We start from the raw sequence: 20916 nt of genomic DNA, 5'->3' as shown, positions 1-20916 counted from the left end.
CACACTAAAGTATCAAAAGTAGCAGATCTGCATGCACGAAGCGACGCATTTCAAGCTTGCCGATCTGTTACTTTTGCCGTTTTTTTTTTTGCCGGTAAAGATGTTAGCGTTCCAGGCGTTAGCCAGGACCATCGTGCAAAATGCACACATGCTTTGTTTCACATGGATTGCTCGTCGTGGAGTCAACAGCGCCGCGCAGCTTAACGGTGAGATTTCTGGCACCGAACGTAATCTGTTATTATAAAATTCTGGCACCGAATGTGTTCATTAGAATCCTGAAAAGTAACATCTTTGTACATTTGAGGTTTCCACCCGACAGACGATTCTGTTCATGTACATTTATATGTTGGCTATTTAAAAATAGCAAAGTTTTATAAAACGTTTGGAAAATATTGAATAATTTTGATAAATCTTCTCTTCTGGGGGTCCATGGCAAAAATTTAGGATCCTGTCCCTAACGGGACTCGGGACATAACTCGGACGGCGCTGAGTCGGCTGGAGGTGACTTCGCAAACGCTCGGCACGGCGACTTACTCGCCTAAGCTCGCTCGCCGGTGCCTCAAGTCCCTTTCAGGCGGTGAAAACGAGTTCACCTTTTTCAATCCGACATTTATATTGTGTGTGTGTCTAGGATAGTAGTTTTGTATGCATGTACCTCTCTATCAAAGTCCTGGTCCAGGTCAGAGATGTTCCTTGATGACCCTGCTGCTGCTCCAAAGTCTGACACACACACACACACACACACACACACACACACACAGGTATTGAGCATGGGGAGGCGGGACATAGGATATTATTGGAAATGCTACACAGACGACAGTCAACTGTTAATACACACACACACACACACACACACACTATACGTGTGTGTGTGTGTGTGTGTGTGTGTGTGTGTGTGTGTGTGTGTGTGTGTGTGTGTGTGTGTGTGTGTGTGTGTGTGTGTGTGTGTGTGTGTGTGTGTGTGTGTGGTACCTGAAGCTGTTCTAGTAATGTGTGTTCTGCTTCTCTGTTGGCGGGAGATACTGGACACAGTGGACAGAGGGCGGGGCTTGTCTTTCGCTGAGTCATCCTGAGAGGCCGCACTCTGAACACACACACGCACACAAACACATACACAATGATTGGACACACACACACACACACACGCGCATGCACACATACAAAGACAGATGGACAGACAGGAACGCACGCGTACACACAGACATACGCACACAAACACACACACACACACACACACACACACACACACACACACACACACACACACACACACACACACACACACACACACACACACACACACACACACACACACACACACACACACACACAACCAGTTAAAACCTGTCCGTAGGCTCCAGTGAAGAAAGGTGAGTGATGATTGGACGGCGAGACAGGAAGTTAATCGGCCACACAGGAAAGTGAGGTGGGAAGCAAAGAGTTAAAGGAAGAGAGTGAAGGAGAGGCGGACGACGACAAAAATAAATTAACGGAGAAACAAAGAAAAAAGACGACAAGTTGGAAGAAAAAAAAGGGACAGGGAGAGGGTGAAAGAGGGATGAACGCGATGGAGAGATGAAAGACAGAAGCCGCGTCCCAATACTCTCATGTCTGCCTCCTCGACTCCTCCGCCGCGAGCCGGGAATGGTTCGCGTCCCAAATGTTGACCACTTAACCCCCTTAACACATTCCCTGCCATTGACGAAGATCTCAGTATTTAAAAAAAAAAAAAACGCAACTTAGGAATGATCCTAGGACCCTGAAAGAAGGAATGGACGGATGTGACATCATCCCAAAAAATGACACTCCCGTCCACTCCTTTATGAGTTTTAGAAAAACACTCAGCCGACCGGAAACAAAATGGCCGATCGCGGTTACAAAATTTTTTCTCCGTTGGATAGACCAGACCCTTCCCCCTAGACATGCTTTCTTTACATCCATGTGCACATCGCGGCTCCCTTGGCTCTCCAAAGATCGTCACTATAAGGTAAAAAAAAACCTGGCAGAAGCTAAATAAATAATTAATTAATACCTGGCAGGGAATGTGTTAAGACCTGAGGCCTTCTAAATCAGTCGTTCTCAAACTTGTATTTGGCCGTGGAACCCCGTGACCTTGTAGATCAGTTATTTTCGCTATTCTTGCGAGACACTGTCATAGAATAGGGCTGAAGTGGTTAATCAGACTAATCGATCATTAAAAACGTATTTAACTTTTTCCGTGTTGATTCGTTGATCATACACATAATTTTATAAATAATCAAAGAAAACACGCTTCTCGATTATTCGATTAACCTAAAAAGTAATCGATAAAATGTTCGCTAAGGAAATAATTGACAGTTGCAGCAGCACGTTTTCCTGTTATTTTTGTCCGGTGACGTATAAAATTCTCCTTCTTTCGGCTTTTAAAAATGCTGCTGAGGAGCGTTGCCATTCCTTAAAGGGCAAGACCAGGTTTGGGTTTGTAGTTCCCTTGCTATGATGTAACTCCAAAGGTGGACAATAGGGGTGTGCCGATATATCGTCCCGCGATAAATCGCGATACGTTTTCGTGACAATATGTATCGTTTTGAGAAAAAAATATATCGTTTTGATATGGTTATTTTTTTACAATAATAATAATCAGGCATGCAAACAGCCCCGAGGTGAAAAGGGTGACAACATGTTGTTTTCTTTTGGGTCAGGTGTCACACTATTGCCCTATTTGGATTCAAAACGGCTATTGTAGCTGAAAAGCTACAAGTTCGCATGTCTGAATAATGCAAAAACAGAATTATTTGTTTGCATTTGCTTTTTTTTCTCCCCCATATATTTTCATAATAAAAAAGTGCGTATCGTATCGTATCGAAATCGTATCGAAGTTGTGAGCCCAATATCGTATCGTTTCGTGAAATTAGTGTATCGGCACACCCCTAGTGGACAAAAATAATTGCTCCGTTGATTAGAAATTGATGATTCAAAATATGCTCATCATTGACTTGCATTGTACGGTGAAACAGCTCTAAAAGTCACTCGTACCCCTCTCAAAGGGAGAGGGGTACAAAAACAACTACGCAAGTGAGGGGTACGGTACAAAAACAACTACGCAAGTGGCAAACGCGAAGGAGGGACATTCGAGTATCAGGATGTGGCTCTAGAGAGAGAGAGAGGGAGGGAGAGAGAGGGAGAGGGAGAGAGAGAGAGAGAGAGAGAGAGGCCTACCCTGCCCAGAGAGGAAGAGGAGGGAGAGGAGGAACAGGAGGAGGAGTCCGTCTGCAGGAAGACCCCGGCGGACAGAGGAGTCATGTGATACACATGTTCAAAGTTGGAGGGAGGGGAGATGAGGGGGGGGCGGGGGGAGGAAGTGACATCACTGGACTGGAAGGAGAGAGGAGAGGGAGGAGGAGGAGAGAGAAGGAGAGGAGGGGCTTCATTTAATTCTCCGTTGTGCGCGGGTGTCGTCGGACAAAACAAAACTAGCGGACCTCTCAAAAACAAACGGATAAGACTAGTGCTAGACCTCCTCTATTATTATTACGAAAACGAACGAAAACTAACGAAATAACGAAGACTAAATAAGAACTATAATAAAAAAAATAAGATAACTAACTGAAACTGTATTGTGTGTTTATAAAACTAACTGAAATTATAGTCAAAATGCCCGTCGTTTTCGTTTTTCTCGTTGATTGTCCAACAGTACCGTATTTTCCGCACTATAAGGCGCACCGTCAGTGTGCCTTATAGTGCGGATGCGCCTTATAATGCGGTGCGCCCTATATATGAAAATAATACATTTATTGAAGGTGCGCCTTATACTCAGATGCAGGAAAATACGGTAACTGAATATATATTTTCTAAATGGTATCTTTTGTTGAGTTTTTATTACACAGTACTTACTCTTATTGGGTTATTTGTCAGGTGCAGAATTCAAAAAGGTCAAAGTATGAAAAAAAACTAAAACTAACACTATAACTAATAAAAAACTAAACTAAAACTAAGCGTTAAAAAAGCATAAAAAATTAAAACGAATAAAAACTAGCAAACCCGCACTAAAAACGAATTAAAACGAACTGAATTGAAACTAAAATGAAAAATCCAAAACTATTATAATCGTGCTCAGCTCGTAGAGTTCTTCTTTTTTTTGTCCAGCGACACCGTCGTACTACGAAGTATAAATTAGGCTAAGAGTATTTTTGAAGAAAATTCACCAGCAACAGTAGAATTTTCAAAAAAAGAGAGAGATTTACAGGTCAGTCATCATGCACATAACCTCTAACAGAACCCTATTACAGAGAGGAGTGGATGGGCGGAGAGGAAAGGAGAGATTTCTATCCCTCGGTCAAGATTAGATTTGAAAACTCATGGCATCATGCTGAGAAACACAAGAGTACAGTAGATTATTTTACAATAGTACCACATGCAAGTACATTAGTAGAATAACACCACAAGGAGTTTAGAATGTACTACAGTGCTAATACGGTAAAATAGAAGGAATAGATTGAAAATGGAATAAACTATAGTAGACTAAAGAAGCATACCGAAATAGAATAGACTATGGTATACCAAAGTCCTGCTACCCCTGGGCAGTGGTGGGAAAAGTACTACATTTCTTTACTTTCCTTTTTTGTATAAGTTTTTTTTTTTTTGTATAAGTAAAAGTATCAATACTGCAATGTAGAAATACTCTGTTACAAGTAAAAGTACAGAATTCAAAATTTACTTGAGTAAAAGTACAGAAGTATTGGCATCAAAATGTACGTAAAGTACCAAAAGCTGAAAGTACTTAGCCTGGTAAACCCTCCCTCCGGAAATCTTCATTTCTATTTGATTCCTGGAGTGAGTCTGGCATGAACCGCCTCTCTGCAATATTGGCTGTGTATGCCAAACGGCCGCGCCTATCAGCGTCGTCGCTCATTGTTCTGTGATTGACAGCTTACGTTGGCCAATCAGGTGGCGAGTTCGAGTGAGCCCAAAACACGAACGGCAGCCATCTTTTTCTTGTGCGGCCAATTCTCCGCTATTTTTTTACTTCAAAAAGCTCTCTAACTTCTATTTTGAGGCACGGAATTTACTTATAAGATATCGTTTGGATAGAATTTAGTTGTTTAACTTCATATATGTGGTCAATTAATCATGACAAAGCCTATTTAAAAATAAAAATTTAGAGAACCGGTAGGGGCGGGCAGTGACACCATTTTATCCGAATAAGGCAACCCATTTTGGGTATGGCTGTCTCAAAAGTCCCGTCGCGTCACATTAAGACTGGTGAACTGCTGATTGGCTGAAGGGGAAAAATTATCATTGGCTGAAGGGGTTGTCAGTCAACGGTATTACTCCCGCCCAACTCCAGCACAGCCAATATTGCAGACAGGCGGATCAGGCCAGACTCACTCCTGAAATCAAATGGAAATGAGATTTCCGGAGGGAGGGTTTACCAGGCTAGAAAGTACTCATCCCGCCCTGAAAATGCATTTTCTGTTTATTAAAGAGCAGGAGAGACATGGAGACTCCTATTACTGAACAAACACTCTATAGTAATGATTACTATCATAATATAGAGCTATTTAACACTGTTACTGAACCAACACTCTATAGTAATGATTACCATCACAATATAGTGCGTTACCCTTTTAACAAAAAACACTTTTGTTTTAACCAAAACATATCTCTTACCCTACCTTTAAAATAAACAGACTACAGTAGCTTAAAATAAACAGACTACAGTAGCATGTATTAAAAATAGATCAAACTACAGAACAACATATTAAATTAGAGCAGAGGACAGTACCAGAGGCAGATCCATCAGAACTTGCATTCCATCTCCTGGTCCCATGTGAGCCACATGGTTGAAGTTTGTCGGATGGGAAATCATCTTGGACCTCAACTCTGGATCCCTTAACATCTCTCTGTACACACACACACACACACACACACACACACACACACACACACACACACACACACACACACACACACACACACACACAATCGCATTTAAACACATAACAACAAGACTAAGAGTCTACAAGCCCCACTATGCCCCATGCTGCACGCCTGCCATTGAACTGAATGCTATTATAAATAGAAAGGAAGTCCATGCAATATAAAACGGGAAGTACCTCCTCTGCTGGAGTCTCTCCTCCTCTGGAACCTTGAACAGGAACTTCCTCTTACTGCGCGTTCGAACCATCAACTTCCTGCTGTGTTCCGACAGCTCTGGAATAGACAGCTCCCCCTCTGGGAGGAGGAGAGAACAGCAGAGGCAGAGAGAGAGACAGAGACAGAGAGAGAGAGAGAGACAAAGCGGATGGTATTAGTTCTCATAGATTACAGGAAAGACAATAATGAATTCATTCAGGCATTCTGACCCCCACATTTATATGCATTTCAAACGATTTAGTTCCAGGAACCTCCAGAGTCAAAGATTTTTGTTAAAATCTATCTTTGCTTTATATTTATTCAAAGTTTTGTCACAAATGTTGACGATTTATCAAAAATATCAGATCTACAAGCTCATAGCGCTGCACAAAGTGACGCGCTATGAGCTTGTATATCTGCTATTTTTGAATAGCCAAACAATGTGCTATATACATTTATAGCTGAACGGATGCTGTCCCTTACACAACCGTATTAATGTGCCGCCCTAAAAAGTGGATAGTCTTAACACATTGACCGCCAGAGGTTAATCTCATAATGTACTCACCAGTGCCAACGTTTTATTGTTGTTTTTTGTTTTTTTCAGGTCGCCATAGGCCCCGTTAAAATCCTTTAGATTGCGCGATCCACTGTTTGTAAACAACGGGCACATGTCCTGGTGTCTACTCGTCGAGACCGCGTGTCAAACGGAGCCGCCATGTTTGAGTTCTGATCGTTTATGTTAACATGGGAAATGCGAGGATGAAAAACTACATGTTTACAGGGGCTTTTACAGGGGTTTTTGTGTACGACTTAGAATGGAGACAGACGGGAAACAAAAAACGAGATCGCACTTCCGGTCGACATCGGGTGGTGTTACACTGAAAATGGTCCCCCTAGAAAATTGAAAAAAAGGAAAAAGCACCACAGCCCGTAGGCTACGGGATCGGCGCTTAACCGTTGGATTTAACGGCCCGTAGAACTACGGGCCCGGCGGTCAATGTGTTAAAGGTTCCCAAAAACGGCAAAGCTCCAAAGCAGAACAGAGTCAACAGCTCATCCTCAGGCAGCAACGCCTGAGGATGCCTGTATCCACATCTGTACTAAAATAGCCTCTCTAACACGCTTTATCACTCTTATCACTCTGTAAACGTACTTTATCATTTTACAAATGCCTCATAAAGCCTTTAACCGTTAGATGTCCAGGCTGACACAGTGTGAGGTTTGTACCTGAGGACTCGTTGCTGAAGTAGATGAGTCTGGGTTGTTCTGATCCCAACAGATTCAACGTTCCCTCCAAGTTCAGAGGCCTGATCTACACACAGACAGACAGATTTTAGGCTCATTAAACCATTATGTTCATTAACTCTCTCAGTGCCAAGCCCAGAGTTATCCCGAGTTTTTTCTGAATGCCCTCAGTGCCAGAACGAAAAATCCCATGTTTTTTTTTTTGGGGGGAAAAAAATGTTTTGAACCCAAGATATCATTATCTGAAGATTTGCAGCTCCATCCACTCCTTGTTTAACTTATAACTGAACAAGGCTGTATCAAGGCTGTATCTCGAACATATTTATTTATTTCATTGGCACAGAGAGTTAAAGGGATAATTCACCCCCAAAATGACTTTTTTTCTATCCATTAGTCATCCCATGGAGACTTGAATTCATGGATATTTTTTTGTTTTTGTCTCATTCCTAAACCAATAATTTGATGTCCGCCAGTTCCCGTAGGAGACACAATAGCCAGATTCCATTCCCCAAAGCTCGGTCACTCGCTCACTCTCCTCGCTTCCTCCACTCGCGCCTAAGCCCCGCCCCTGCGAGGAGCCGAGGATTATTTGCGAGGACAGAGTGGCCGACCAGCTGGCCTCAAAGGATCGGACTGCACTTAGCGTGTCATTTCAAAGCGACGGCAAATTCCGCGATCACTTATGACGTCTCACACAGCTGGATCACTGGAACACAGCCAACACAGCCAACCGAGCCGATCATATAGCTTGTCATTGCCATGAAAATAATATATATGCATAGAATAATATGCAGGTATAGAATAATACAGAATAGAATAGACAATTCATCAATGTGGATGGCCACATTGTTATCTTTATAGTTAACATTTTGTGCAAAGCCATTTATTCCTGAAATAGTGAACGAAGCGCCAGGATGAGCAAACTTACATTTATGAATTAAATCCTGACCCGTCCCTCTTTTTGCTCGTACAGTCCCCAGACCCCCCACCCCCCGCAGCAGTCCCGCACGGCACTGCTGCTTATAACAGCCACCATATATTACAGAGTATGTCTGACTCTGAATTACATCATTCATGCAGGGTGGCCATACGTCCTCTTTTACCCGGACATATCCTCTTTTGGGGGGCTGTCTGGGGGGGGGTTTATAAAATCCTTCAAATGTCCGGGGTTTTGAGAGTTTGGGTGATATCCTCCCCACTTCTGGGACGAAGAAAAAAGAAAAAAACTCAGACGATTTTGTGATTTTGCTTGATATTGTTTGATAGCGAAATAAATCATGACTGATAGACATGAAAGAAGACCCTTCACAGCTAATAGATAATTTAAAAATTTAAGAATCGGTTCAGAATTGAATGAGTACGGCTATAGTTAAATAGCGTAAAGTGTCCTCTTTTTGGGGAATTCAGAATATAGTCACCCTATATTCAGTCTATATATAAATACAATACATTATTTTAAACATAATCTTTGTCACAGTAATTTATAGTAGTCCATGCACTGCATTGAGGCATGCACGGAGAGAATTAACTATCAGCTTTTGAGACAGTATAAGTGTGCACAATATATTACAATGTAGGCTATATAATTGTATTATACTTTATATCATACAAAGCAATAAAGCCAGTGGCTTGTTGCGTCTTTTCAGTTAATTTACACTGTGTGTGTGTGTGTGTGTGTGTGTGTGTGTGTGTGTGTGTGTGTGTGTGTGTGTGTGTGTGTGTGTGTGTGTGTGTGTGTGTGTGTCAGATGGGCAACGAGTGATCGGCGGGGGCGAGGGGGAGGCAGCCGGTGTTTTCGGGGCATGGTTTCGGGTTTCAAGCATTGTTTGTGTGGCCACATGTGGAGGAGGACCATGTATATGTGATGGGAGAAGGGAAAAAACAAAAAAAACGTCTACACGTGATGCGGAAGTCTGCCGCGGAGGAGCTGTGGAGAGTGGTCGAGCCTACACTTGATGTACACTCGCTAAATGCGGAAGTAGAGAGCCTCCTCGGCTCCTCCACTCGACTCCACTCGCCTCCTCCAAGAAGCAACTGAGTAATTGGACCCTGAGCACATCCGGTTTGGAGTCGGAGTGACCGAGTGGGAGTGAGCGAGTGGCCGAGATTTTCGGGAATGGAATCTGGCTAAAGAGTCTCCTTTGTGTCTCCTACTGGAACCGCTGCCTACCGGTCCGATGGTCATCAAATTATTGTCTTAGTAATGCGACAAAAACAAAAAAATATCCATGAATTCAAGTCTCCATGGAGTGACTAATGGATAGAAAAAAAGTATTTTTTGGGGGGTGAACTATCCTTTTAAAGCAGTGCTTCTCAATCTTTTTCATGTTAAAGACCCCACATATGAAAATATGTTGTGCCAATGACCCCCCATACAGGATTTGTGTTGTGATCTTTTCCAAGATTCTTTTCAAAATAGCAGATCTACAAGCTCACCACGGGTCACATAGTGACCCGTGGTGAGCTTGTAGATCTGCTATTTTCAAATAGCCAACGACGCACTGTAAATGATATTGATGCTATATGAAGTCATGTTGCTGGGGACCCCCTAGAACCCCCTCAAGGACCCCCTAAGACCCTTGCTTTGAGAAGCACAGAGTTAAAGACGTACTGTACAACTACAAGAAGCAGGTAAAAAAGGTGTCTGTGTTGAAATACCTTCCTGAGAGAGACGGTCTGCACCCAGGCTGTGGTGTGGATGTCAAACACATCCACCCCGTACTCACTGTACACTGTGAGATAGGACGAGCTGGACGCTGCACACACACACACACACACACACACACACACACACACACACACACACACACACACACACACACACACACACACACACACACACACACACACACACACACACACACACACACACACACACACACACACACACACACACACACCAAACGGTCAGCATGTTTTAACTGTGAATTATTTATGAGTAAATCATTGACAGTATAGATCTGCCATTTTTTGGAAAAATCGTGGAAAATGTGTGCAAATCTCTAATATCACTAGTTCTCAAAAAAAATTATTTGGCCGTGGACAACCATCTCAAAATATGTTGTTCCAGGGACCCACCAGAAGTTGTAACAGAGTTAAAAATGTTCGCTTAAAAAAAAGACACATTCAAAGATTTGCAAAAAAAAACATGATCTAGCAGATATACAAGCTCGTAGCGCGGCACTCGGTGCCACGCTACGAGCTATTTTTGAATAGCCAAAGAAATCTTAAAAATGACACAGATGCGTCCTCGATCTTAAAGGGTTAACTCTCTCAGTGCCAGACCCCGAGTTATCCCGAGTTTTCGGGTTATACCCTCAGTGCCAGAACGAGAAATCCCGAATTTATAAAAAATAAATAAAATTATTATTATTATTATTTTATTTTTTTGAAAAAAAGTTTTCAGAACCCAAGATATCATTATCTGAAGATTTGCAGCTCCATCCACTCATTGTTTAACCTATAACTGAAAAAGGCTGTATCTCACTTCCTAAGCACTTTTTTTTTTCTCTGAAAAAACAAAAAACTAAATCTGGCAAAGTTCGCAACAATTTTTTTTTTTTATTGGCACTGAAAGAGTTAAAGTGGAAAAAAACATCATTATTATAATAATAAGTGTCACATACTACACGCTAGGGGCGTGGCGGGCCACATCAGCTCCTGCGTGCGCGACCTCCGACCCTGGGGGTCCACGTAGACGCCCAGCTGGCTGAAGCAGAGCAGCACCTCCTCGGTGCCCACCTCCAGGGCGTGGAGCGCGTCCAGGGGCTGCTGGGACAGGAAGGACAGCGACGCGTCGCCGGGACTCACCAGGCTGACCGGGGACGACTCCCCCTGCAGGCGGGGAGGGGCGGTGGTGGTCACAGTCATGATCCATTTTAAACCCATTAATACCTGGGACGCATCTGTGTCACTTTTAGATTTCTTTAGGCTATTCAAAAATAGCAGATATACAAGCTCGTAGCGCGGCACCGAGTGCCGCGCTACGAGCTTGTAGATCTGCTATTTTTGAAAAATCGTGAAAATTATTTTTAAAATATTTTTTTCCGATTTTTTTTTTTAGGATTTTGAAAATGTTTAGAAGCGGCCTCAGGTCTTAATGGGTTAAACCCAAGACAAAGTATCCCACAAGTTTCCTATAGGGCGTGTGTGGGCATCACTTCCTGTCCATTTGATTGGATCAAATCGACAGGAAGTAATGCCCACAACGACCCTAGGAAACTTGTGGATAGGAAAGCAAGACCCGCCATTAGGGGTGTGCCGATATATCGTCCCACGATATATCGCGATACGTTTTCGTGACGATATGTATCGATTTGGAAATAATTATTTTTACAATAATTATAATCAGGCATGCAAACAGCCCCGAGGTGAAAGGGGTGACAACATGTTGGTTTTTTTTTCGGGTCAGGTGTCACACTATTGCCCTATTTGGATTCAAAACGGCTAGTGTAGCTGAAAAGCTACAAGTTTGCATGTCTGAATAATGCAAAACAGAAACATTTGTTTGCATTTGCTTCCCCCCCCCCCCCATATATTTTCATAATTAAAAAGTGCCATATATCGTATCGTATCGATATCGTATCGATGTCGTGAGCCCAATATCGTATCTTATCGTTTCATGAAATGAGTGTATCGGCACACCCCTACCCGCCATCATCGGTTTTATTTACAGTTTTGGCGTGACGTAGGTGGCCGGGCTTAATCGCTGTGGTTTGTACGCAAAAATCAGTCATGGCGACTGAGAACTTTAATCCATGCGATACCAGCATTTTAGGCAGTATCGGCAGCTCTTCCTATACTGGTACATATGCATGTAACTATTCACTCAAATCACGATATTAGGTTCACGATTCTTTTTTTTTTTTAATGATTTCTCTTACACAAATCCAATATTTTCTTCCCTTTTTTTTTTCAAACTAAAATTATTTTCCAGACCGAAAACTTTTTTTAAAATTATTTCTCTTCCTGTATTTTCTTTGGCACATGTCTTTTCACATGTCAGTGACATCACTGACGAATCCTTGGTATCTTTATAACCAGCTTCGAACATAATGGCGTATGTCCGTGCTACTAATAGTGACATCACGGTCTAATCCTTGGTATCTTGATCCTAGCCTTTCAACGTGTGTTTACCAGCGGCGTCACTCCACGCTGTATTTTGTTTTTTTCACGCTCGCGCTAATGAAACACTAAACGGGATTATTATTTCATGTGAACATTCAAGTACAACTATCAGAAGATGTAACCCAGGTAAGTAAGTTTAACTAAAGTTTTCCACCTGTTCAAATGTTTCTTCTGGCTATTTTTCACATCGTGATTATTATTCTATGAAATCGATTTAAATCGTCACCCATTTGAATCGATTTAAATCAATTCACGATAAATCGTTACATGCTTTTAGTGGTATACGTATCGTTAACAACTCTACAAATAATAGACTCTGTTCATAACTATAGCTCTCTTTTCCAGAAGGAAACAAAGCATCACATTGCGTGATTGCGTCGCAGCGCGACACGCTGTGAGCTTGTAGATCTGCTGTTTTCGGTGCATGACATGCTTCCAATAGAAGGCATGCTGGCTTCAATGTAATCCACGTGACTGAAATCGGTCGTGGCGACTGAGAGCTTGAATCCATGAATAGTGTAATAGCAGTGGTGTAAAGTAGCTAAGTACATTTACTCAAGTACTGTACTTAAGTAAAATTTTGAGGTATTTTTTACTCTACTGGACTATTTCCAATTTTCAGTACTTTTACTTCTACTCCACTACATCTCAGAGGCAAATATTGTACTTTTACTCCACTACAATTATTTGAAAACTTGAGTTACTAGTTACTTTTCAGATATAAATTATGATATTATAAAACATACATTAACCACTTTAGCCCTATTTTATACATAGGCTATTTGAAAATAGCCGATCTACAAGCTCACAATGCGTCGCATTGCGACGCGTTGTGAGCTTGTAGATCTGCTATTTTCAAACATTTTAGTACTTTTACTTTTGGTACTTTAAGTACATTTTGATGCCAATACTTTTGCACTTTTACTCAAGTAAATATTTAATTCTAGACTTTTACTTGTAACAGAGTATTTTTGTATTGCAGTATTGGTACTTTTACTTAAGTAAAGAATGTGAGTACTTTTTCCACCACTGCCTACTGTACCTGCAGGGCGAGCAGGGCGAAGCCAGAGGGGTATCCTACACACAGCCGGTCCCGCACCATGCCCAGCCACTGAGCGATGCCCGGAGCCTGGACCTCCCACAGCTTACGGTAGTGAGGCTTAGACCTGGTGATCTCATAGCATTGCACCTGGAACACAAACACAACACAACGTGAGGTTATTTTAACCCATTGAGACCTGAAGCCGATTCTACATGTCTCCTAAATCCCAACAGTTTTCTGAAAAACGTATGTTTCTATATCAGTGGTGCTCAATCTTTTTCATGTCAAGGACCCCCAAAATTATATGTATTTGGCCGCAGACCCCAGTCAAAATATGTTGTTCCAGGGACCCCCCAGAAGCAAAGATTTGAGTTAAAAATGTTCGCTTTAAAAATATATATATATATTCAAAGATTTGCACACATTTTCACGATTTTTCAAAAATAGCAGATCTACAAGCTCGTAGCGCGGCACTCGGTGCCGCGCTATGAGCTTGTATATCTGCTATTTTTGAATAGCCAAAAGTGTAAAATAATGCTTTTTAGCTCAAATCAAAAAAATGACACAGTTCCAGGTCTTAATGGGTTAATTTAATTACATTTTTTCTAAATTTAGATTTAGCCAATTATAATTTTTACCCCCTTTTTCTCCCCAATTTACCGAGTTATGAGCTTGTAGATCTGATTTTTTTTGAAAAATCATGAAAATTTATGCAAATCTTTGAATATATATGTATTTTTTAAAGCGAACATTTGTAACTCAAATGTTCGCTTCTGGTGGATTCCACAAATTCACCAGTTTTCTGAAAAACGTATGTTTCTATATCAGTGGTCCTCAAACTGTTTCATGTTAAGGACCCCCAAAATTATATGTATTCGGCCGCGGACCCCCATCTGAAAATATGTTGTTCCAGGGACCCCCAGAAGCAAAGATTTGAGTTAAAAATGTTCTTTAAAAAATATATATATATATTCAAAGATTTGGACATCGATCTACAAGCTATGAGCTTGTAGATCTGCTATTTCTTAACCCATTGATACCTGGAACGCATCTGTGTCACTTTAGATGTCTTTGGCTATTCAAAAATAGCAGATATACAAGCTCATAGCGCGGCACCGAGTGCCGCGCTATGAACTTGTAGATCTGCTATTTTTGAAAAATCTTGAAAACATCTTTTTCTTTTTTTTTTTCAAAAAACTGTTAGGATTTAGAAAACATTTTTAAGAATCGCCTCAGGTCTTAATGGGTTAATAGATGCACAGATGCTTTCCCGGTCTTAAAGGGATAAAACTTGATAGTTGGCAGACAGACAGACAGACAGACAGACAGACAGACAGACAGGTACCTGTCTCTTGACGGCGGCCAGCAGACAGCTGGGCCCCCCGGGTCTGAGCTGTCCCGTGGTCATGGCCTGGCAGCCCTTGGTGTCGGTCAGCTTGGTGTCGTAGGACTCCGCCCCCTCCAGCACCACCCACGGGTGGAGGTGCACGTGGCGGCTCCGCCCACACAGCAGCGCCACCAGCCGCTCCCTGGGGATCAGGTCTATCTGGAAGACCTTCTTACAGTCTGCGGCGCGCACGATGACTGCACGCACACACACACACACACACACACACACAGAGCTCTGTATTAGTAAAGCTACTAGAAGTAGTGTCTTCGTGTGTGTGTGTGTGTGTGTGTGTGTGTGTGTGTGTGTGTGTGTGTGTCTGTGTCGGTGGAAAAAGTACTCCAATTCTTTACTTAGGAAAAAGTATCAATACTGCAATATAGAAATACTCTTACAAGTACAAGTCCAGAATTCAAAATTTACTTGAGTAAAAGTACAAAAGTATTGGTATTAAAATGTACTTAAAGTACCAAAAGTAAAATATTTGAAAACAGCAGATCTACAAGCTCACAACGATGCGACGCGTTGTGAGCTTGTAGATCGGCTATTTTGTGTGTGTGTGTGTGTGTGTGTGTGTCTCTTACCATCTCTGGTAACCTCTACAACAAACAGCCCCTCCTCTGTCCCGAGAGCGATACGCTCCCGATCTGTGTGTGAGAGAGAGAGGGAGAGGGAGAGAGAGAAATAAACAGAGAGAGAGAGACAGACAGAGAGACATGAATAGAGAGAGAGACAGAGACAGAGAGAGACAGAGACAGATACATGGATTAATGTGGTCCAGTTGGCTTTAACTCTTTCCCTGCCACCGACAACATTTCTCGTCAGATTCTGCTAAGGCGCAGCCTGCCATGGACGAGAAAGACACGTTTTTTTTTGTTTTGTTTTTCCTCACACAAAACCAGGAGATAACGCGATCCAAAGATGTACCTACCTACCTTCCTATTGGAAGTTGGCTGTACTTTTGATTCAAGTTTAGAGGAAGCTTTCCTTACTAAGCAAGTAAAATACCAGCCATTAGTACAAGCCATTATACATCTAGGCTACAAGTGTCAGCTCATTGTTTTTATATCTGGCAGCTTGGGCCGTGATGTCCACAGGCTGGTGGTCAGGGGCTTGAGGATTATGGGGTTGTCCAAGTGTAAGGCAAAGCAGCTTGCTCAATCTCCTCCATTATAGGCAGTGGATCTATTTGGAGGAGAAGGTGCTTCCTGTACCCATAATCTTTCTCTGGTGTTGGTAATATGGCAGACTGAAGTGTATGACCAATGTTAACTCATTGAGTGCCCGAATTATTTCTGGCTATTTCTGGCCAGTACGATTTTGTTTTTTTTTGTTTTCAAAGTAAAAAAAAAAGGGCTTAGGAAGCGAGATGCAGCCTTTTTCAGTTATAAGTTAAACAAGGAGTGGATGGAGCTGCAAATCTTCAGATAATGATATCTTGGGTTCTGAGTTTTTTTTCTATTTTTTTCAAAAACACGTGAAACACGTTAATGGCACTCAATGAGTTAACTGTGAATAAGTTCATGCGCATTTGTTGTTTATATTCTGAACTTGTTTGGATTGAAGCACTGGGACACATGTTGTTTCCAGTGTGCGGGACATCAAAAGCAACTGAAAATATTTGTGCCCCTGTAATGTATTTTATAAATGTGGACTCAAATAAAGACATTGAAGTGTGTGTGTGTGTGTGTGTGTGTGTGTGTGTGTGTGTGTGTGTGTGTGTACTAACCCAGTATAGCAGCAGACAGGGTGCTCTTGATAGCGGGCAGAGAGGAGTCGTAGGCCTCGTGCAGCACGTGCACGGCGGGGCTCTTCAGGCGGTTCTTGGTCAGGATGTTCTGCAGCCCCTCCAGGATGCCCACCCACTTCCTCTTCTCCGCCTCGCTCTCCGCCAGCACCAGCAGAGAGACCACCCGCACCGGAGAGCTGAGCAACAACGACGTCACCTGTACCATGAAATATGAATTACTATAACAGTGGGTTTTCAACCCTTTTCATATAAAAAAGGTCCCATTATGTATTCGCAGTGGTGGAAAAAGTACTCAGATTCTTTACTTAAGTAAAAGTATCGATATTGCGATATAGAAGTACTCTGTTACAAGTAAAAGTACAACAGTATTGGCATCAAAATGCGCTTAAAGTACCAAAAGTAAAAGCACTCATTATGCAGAAGAATTCAAATGTATAAAACTCTTTTGAAAATAGCAGATCTACAAGCTCACAATGCGGCTATTTGTGTTTTGTTTTTTTTGCTACATCAGTGGTGCGCTCCAACTTTTCCATGTCAAGGACCCCCAAAATGATATGTATTTGGCCGCGGACCCCCATCTCAAAATGTGTTGTTCCAGGGACCCCCAGAAGCACATATTGGAGATTTGCACACATTTTCAAGATTTTTCAAAAATAGCAGATCTGCAAGCTCATAGCGCGGCACTCGGTGCCGCGCTATGAGCTTGTAGATCTGCTATTTTTGAATAGCCCAAAGAAATCTTAAAATGACAATAGATGCGTTCCCGGGTCTTAAAGGTCAGTGTTAAGAGGTTAAAGGTCGGGTCATACCCTGAAGATACAGGGGACGTCCTTCCTGGTGGCGTGGATGACATCAGAGGCCAGGACAGAACTGACTGAGAACTCGTCATCTCTGCAAGACAAAGCACAACGTCAGCACACACACTCACACACACACGCACACGCACACGCACACACTAGGATTGCAACAGTTAATCAAAGTAATTGATTTAATAGATTATACAAACAATCTAATTAATGAAATAGTGGGTTTTCAAAAAAATAGCAAAACATAGCTAATTTAGCAGATCTACAAGCTCACGAACATGTCCCCATTGCAGCATGGTGTGAGCATAACACTGCTGTACTGTATATCCATACACGTCTGTATGAAACAGGGCTTAAGGGGTTAATCAGACTGATCAATTTAGGCAGATCAAATATGTATAAAATACAAATCAATTACCATTTCTGGCATGATTTTGACACTTGATTATTGGGGGGAAATATTGCTAGTTTTTTTGCTAGTTTTCTTTAACGTGAAAATCTGGTGCAAATCTTTGAATATATATTTTTTAAAGCAAACATTTTTAACTCGAATCTTTGCTTCTGGGGGGATTCTACAAATGTCTTCTAAATCCTAACAGTTTTTTGAAAAAACATGTCGTTATAATCAGTGGTTCCCAAACTTTTTCATGTGAAGGACCACCAAAATATGTTGTTCCAGGGACCCCCCAGAAGCAAAGATTTGAGTTAAAAATGGTCGCTTTAAAAAATATATACGGTATATTCAATGATTTGCACACATTTTCACGATTTAAAAAAAAATAGCAGATCTACAAGCTCATAGCGCGGCACTCGGTGCCGCGCTATGAGCTTGTATATCTGCTATTTTTGAATAGCCAAAGTATGAAATAATGGTTGAAGTGGTTACACAGATGCGTTCCCGGTCTTAATGGGTTAGAAGGATAATGGATAGCACACATACACACACACACAGTACCTGAGGTCTAGAACCTGGCTGGCCACGACTCCAGGTTGTGTGGACTTCCCCTCAGGAACCTCATACAGGAAGAGCTTGCAGTCACACACCACCGCATACGCACGCTGCCAGCCCTTCTTCACTCCTGTGGGTTTGGGAATCTGACACACACACACACACACACACACAGTGTTATCCACAAGTCTGATTCTGTTTTGGACACCCAACAATGATATGCTGCCCTCTGCTGGCTGGTTTCCGTGTTACTTGGCAGCTTGCTCATGTTTTGGTTCAGCACAGCCACCTCCTCATAGCCGCACAACTAAACACAGGAGGCGAGCACAGTGCTCCACATTCTCCTAGATGTTATTCTATGCTGCTCAATAGACCCTCCAGAAAAATGCCATTATGCGATCGCAGAATTTACCGCATAATCAGCAAAATGGCGCGTAATTATGCGGGGGTAACGTTTTTTCAAAAAGGCCGCATCGCATAATATGCGCTTCGCATTGCATATTTTGCAACTTTTCACATATTTTGCAACTTTTCGCATATTTCGCATATTGCCGCATATTGCCGCATATTTCGCATATTGCCGCATATTTTGCAACTTTCCGCATATTTTGCAACTTCCCGCAATTTCACCGCATAAAATTGCAAAAAACCCCGCATATTTCATCGCAAAATCAAGGATTTTAGCCCGCATAATCAAGAGTTTTAGCCCACATAATCAAGGATTTTTGCCCACGTTTTTCTTTAATCACTTGGGGCCGGGTCGGAATCGGCGCCATTACCTCGGAACTCGGGTCGGGTCCATCATTATGTGTAATACCTGAGTGGATCCGAGAAGACCCGTAGTATGCCTTCTGTGTGTGTGTGTGTGTGTGTGTGTGCACGGCTGCACTAATCAGGAGAGTTTAACTTGTGTGTGATGTTTTAGACTGACCTAGGATCAGGTTAGTGCAGCAGCGAAAATGAATGGCTGTGCATCTCGCGTGATGATTCTGCTGGTTTAGGATCAGATTACAGCAGCACAACAACAAAAATAGTTGAGCTACGCAATGCATGTGCAGCATTACTGCAAGCCAAGGCAAGCCCAGCTGCCAGGCTGATTTGAAAACACCGGCGTGCAATCATGGATTCCTCTGACACCGCTGTCCTCAACGAGGTGAAAGCAAGGCTTTAATCATTAAAATGGTCATTGGTCAATATAGGTCAGCTTGTATTTCATAAAGCCCACATTTACAAAGAAAACCTTTTGTCAGGCATATTAAATGAATACCTCCGCGCATATTTATTTATATATTTTTGTAGTTTCATATGCGCTTTTTTGAAGGGGTGTCTGTGTCGGGTCTGTCTTCCAAATCGGACCAAATTGTCACGGGTCCACTCGGGTTCGATTCAGTTATTTGAAAATAATCTCGGAGCGGCTAGGAATCTGACCACATTTTTCGGGGACCATTTATGTCCGGGTCTGTTTTTTGGACCTGTGAAGAGCTCTACTAGGGACCCCCCATGCAAAAATAATTGGGATTAGGCGATTATATAATAATTGGGACAGGCCCATATAGACGACACACCATTTTAGCCGAGCAACAGTTGATGTTCGACCGTTGATCGGTAAGAAGTTCTCCGGACAATACGGACATGATATCCAAAGTGCTCCTCTGCTCAAAACAGTGTTCTGTGAGTGTGGACACGTGTTCCAAGAAAGCAGACGTCCATGTCTCTATCAGTTCAGACTAGAGCATCTCACTCACCCTGACGTAGCCTTTGTAGGCCGTTCCGATGCCCCTCTGGACATCAATTCCCAGAGGCCTCTTGGCCTGCTCGGGGGGGATGGGACACACTAAGGGGGCGTGGTCTTTACAGGCGACGTGGCAGATAAACGAACACACTGTTGAGACAGAGAGAGAGAGGGAGAGAGAGAGAGAGAGAGAGAGAGAGAGGGAGAGAGAGGTTAACTTCAGAACTACAATGTCAGTGTGTTTGAGCAGAGTTTTATTATATTCACCTTTGGACAACCTGGCTTAACTCACTCACCCTTTCAAGTAAGCCAATTAATCAAATTATTACAAAATATTTTTTTATGGTCTAATGAAGTGGAGAGATGAATATCACCGTCAGTTGGTCCACAACCATGACTTTTCAGGGAATGAAAAAAGAACCTGTGTTCTAACTGATCCAATGTAGTTATTATTTAGCCACAGGCTCTTGTTAATAATAATAATCTTTCCATTGGTTAGGTATTTATAAAACCCACATAAGACACTTAATTACTTTCAATAATGTTCTTAACACATTTAGACCTGAGGCCCATTCTAAAAACACCTAAAGTTTTCTGACAAATATTTATTCACATTTAAAAAATATATATGTTGCTATATACTGTAATAATAATAATGATAATAATGAATTGCATTTTTTACAGCGCTTTTCCAAGTGCTCAAAACGCTTTACAATGGTTCATTCATTCATACAGGGGGGGGGGGGACACTGGGAGGTACTGTG

General features: G+C 42.1%; 1 protein-coding gene across 3 annotated transcripts in view; it reads right to left on the bottom strand.

The window, feature by feature from the left end:
• The window catches only part of cdc42bpb (CDC42 binding protein kinase beta (DMPK-like)), a 419833-nt gene that overhangs the window by 348737 nt on the left and 50180 nt on the right, over positions 1-20916 (bottom strand). For 2 of the 3 annotated variants that reach the window (XR_013934750.1, XM_080453508.1), the window contains exons 24-37: positions 20166-20302; positions 18427-18566; positions 17475-17556; positions 16645-16861; positions 15500-15562; positions 14874-15112; positions 13529-13675; positions 10986-11193; positions 10018-10115; positions 7342-7426; positions 6096-6213; positions 5760-5882; positions 973-1082; positions 656-720 (exon numbers count right to left, since the gene is read on the bottom strand). Coding sequence is in view for 2 of the 3 variants with exons in the window: in XM_080453508.1 (XP_080309634.1) it covers positions 656-720; positions 973-1082; positions 5760-5882; positions 6096-6213; positions 7342-7426; positions 10018-10115; positions 10986-11193; positions 13529-13675; positions 14874-15112; positions 15500-15562; positions 16645-16861; positions 17475-17556; positions 18427-18566; positions 20166-20302 (1832 nt within the window). In the remaining variant the exon portion in view is untranslated. Of the gene's footprint in view, positions 1-655; positions 721-972; positions 1085-5759; positions 5883-6095; positions 6214-7341; positions 7427-10017; positions 10116-10985; positions 11194-13528; positions 13676-14873; positions 15113-15499; positions 15563-16644; positions 16862-17474; positions 17557-18426; positions 18567-20165; positions 20303-20916 lie in introns of all 3 variants that reach the window. The other variant, XM_080453509.1, reaches the window with a different exon arrangement.

This window comes from Gymnoscopelus braueri (assembly GCF_963280865.1).
Source record: "Gymnoscopelus braueri genome assembly, chromosome: 16".
Classification (NCBI taxonomy): domain Eukaryota; kingdom Metazoa; phylum Chordata; class Actinopteri; order Myctophiformes; family Myctophidae; genus Gymnoscopelus; species Gymnoscopelus braueri.
Note: the sequence above shows the minus strand (reverse complement) of the source record. Positions and strands in the feature narration are given on the sequence as shown.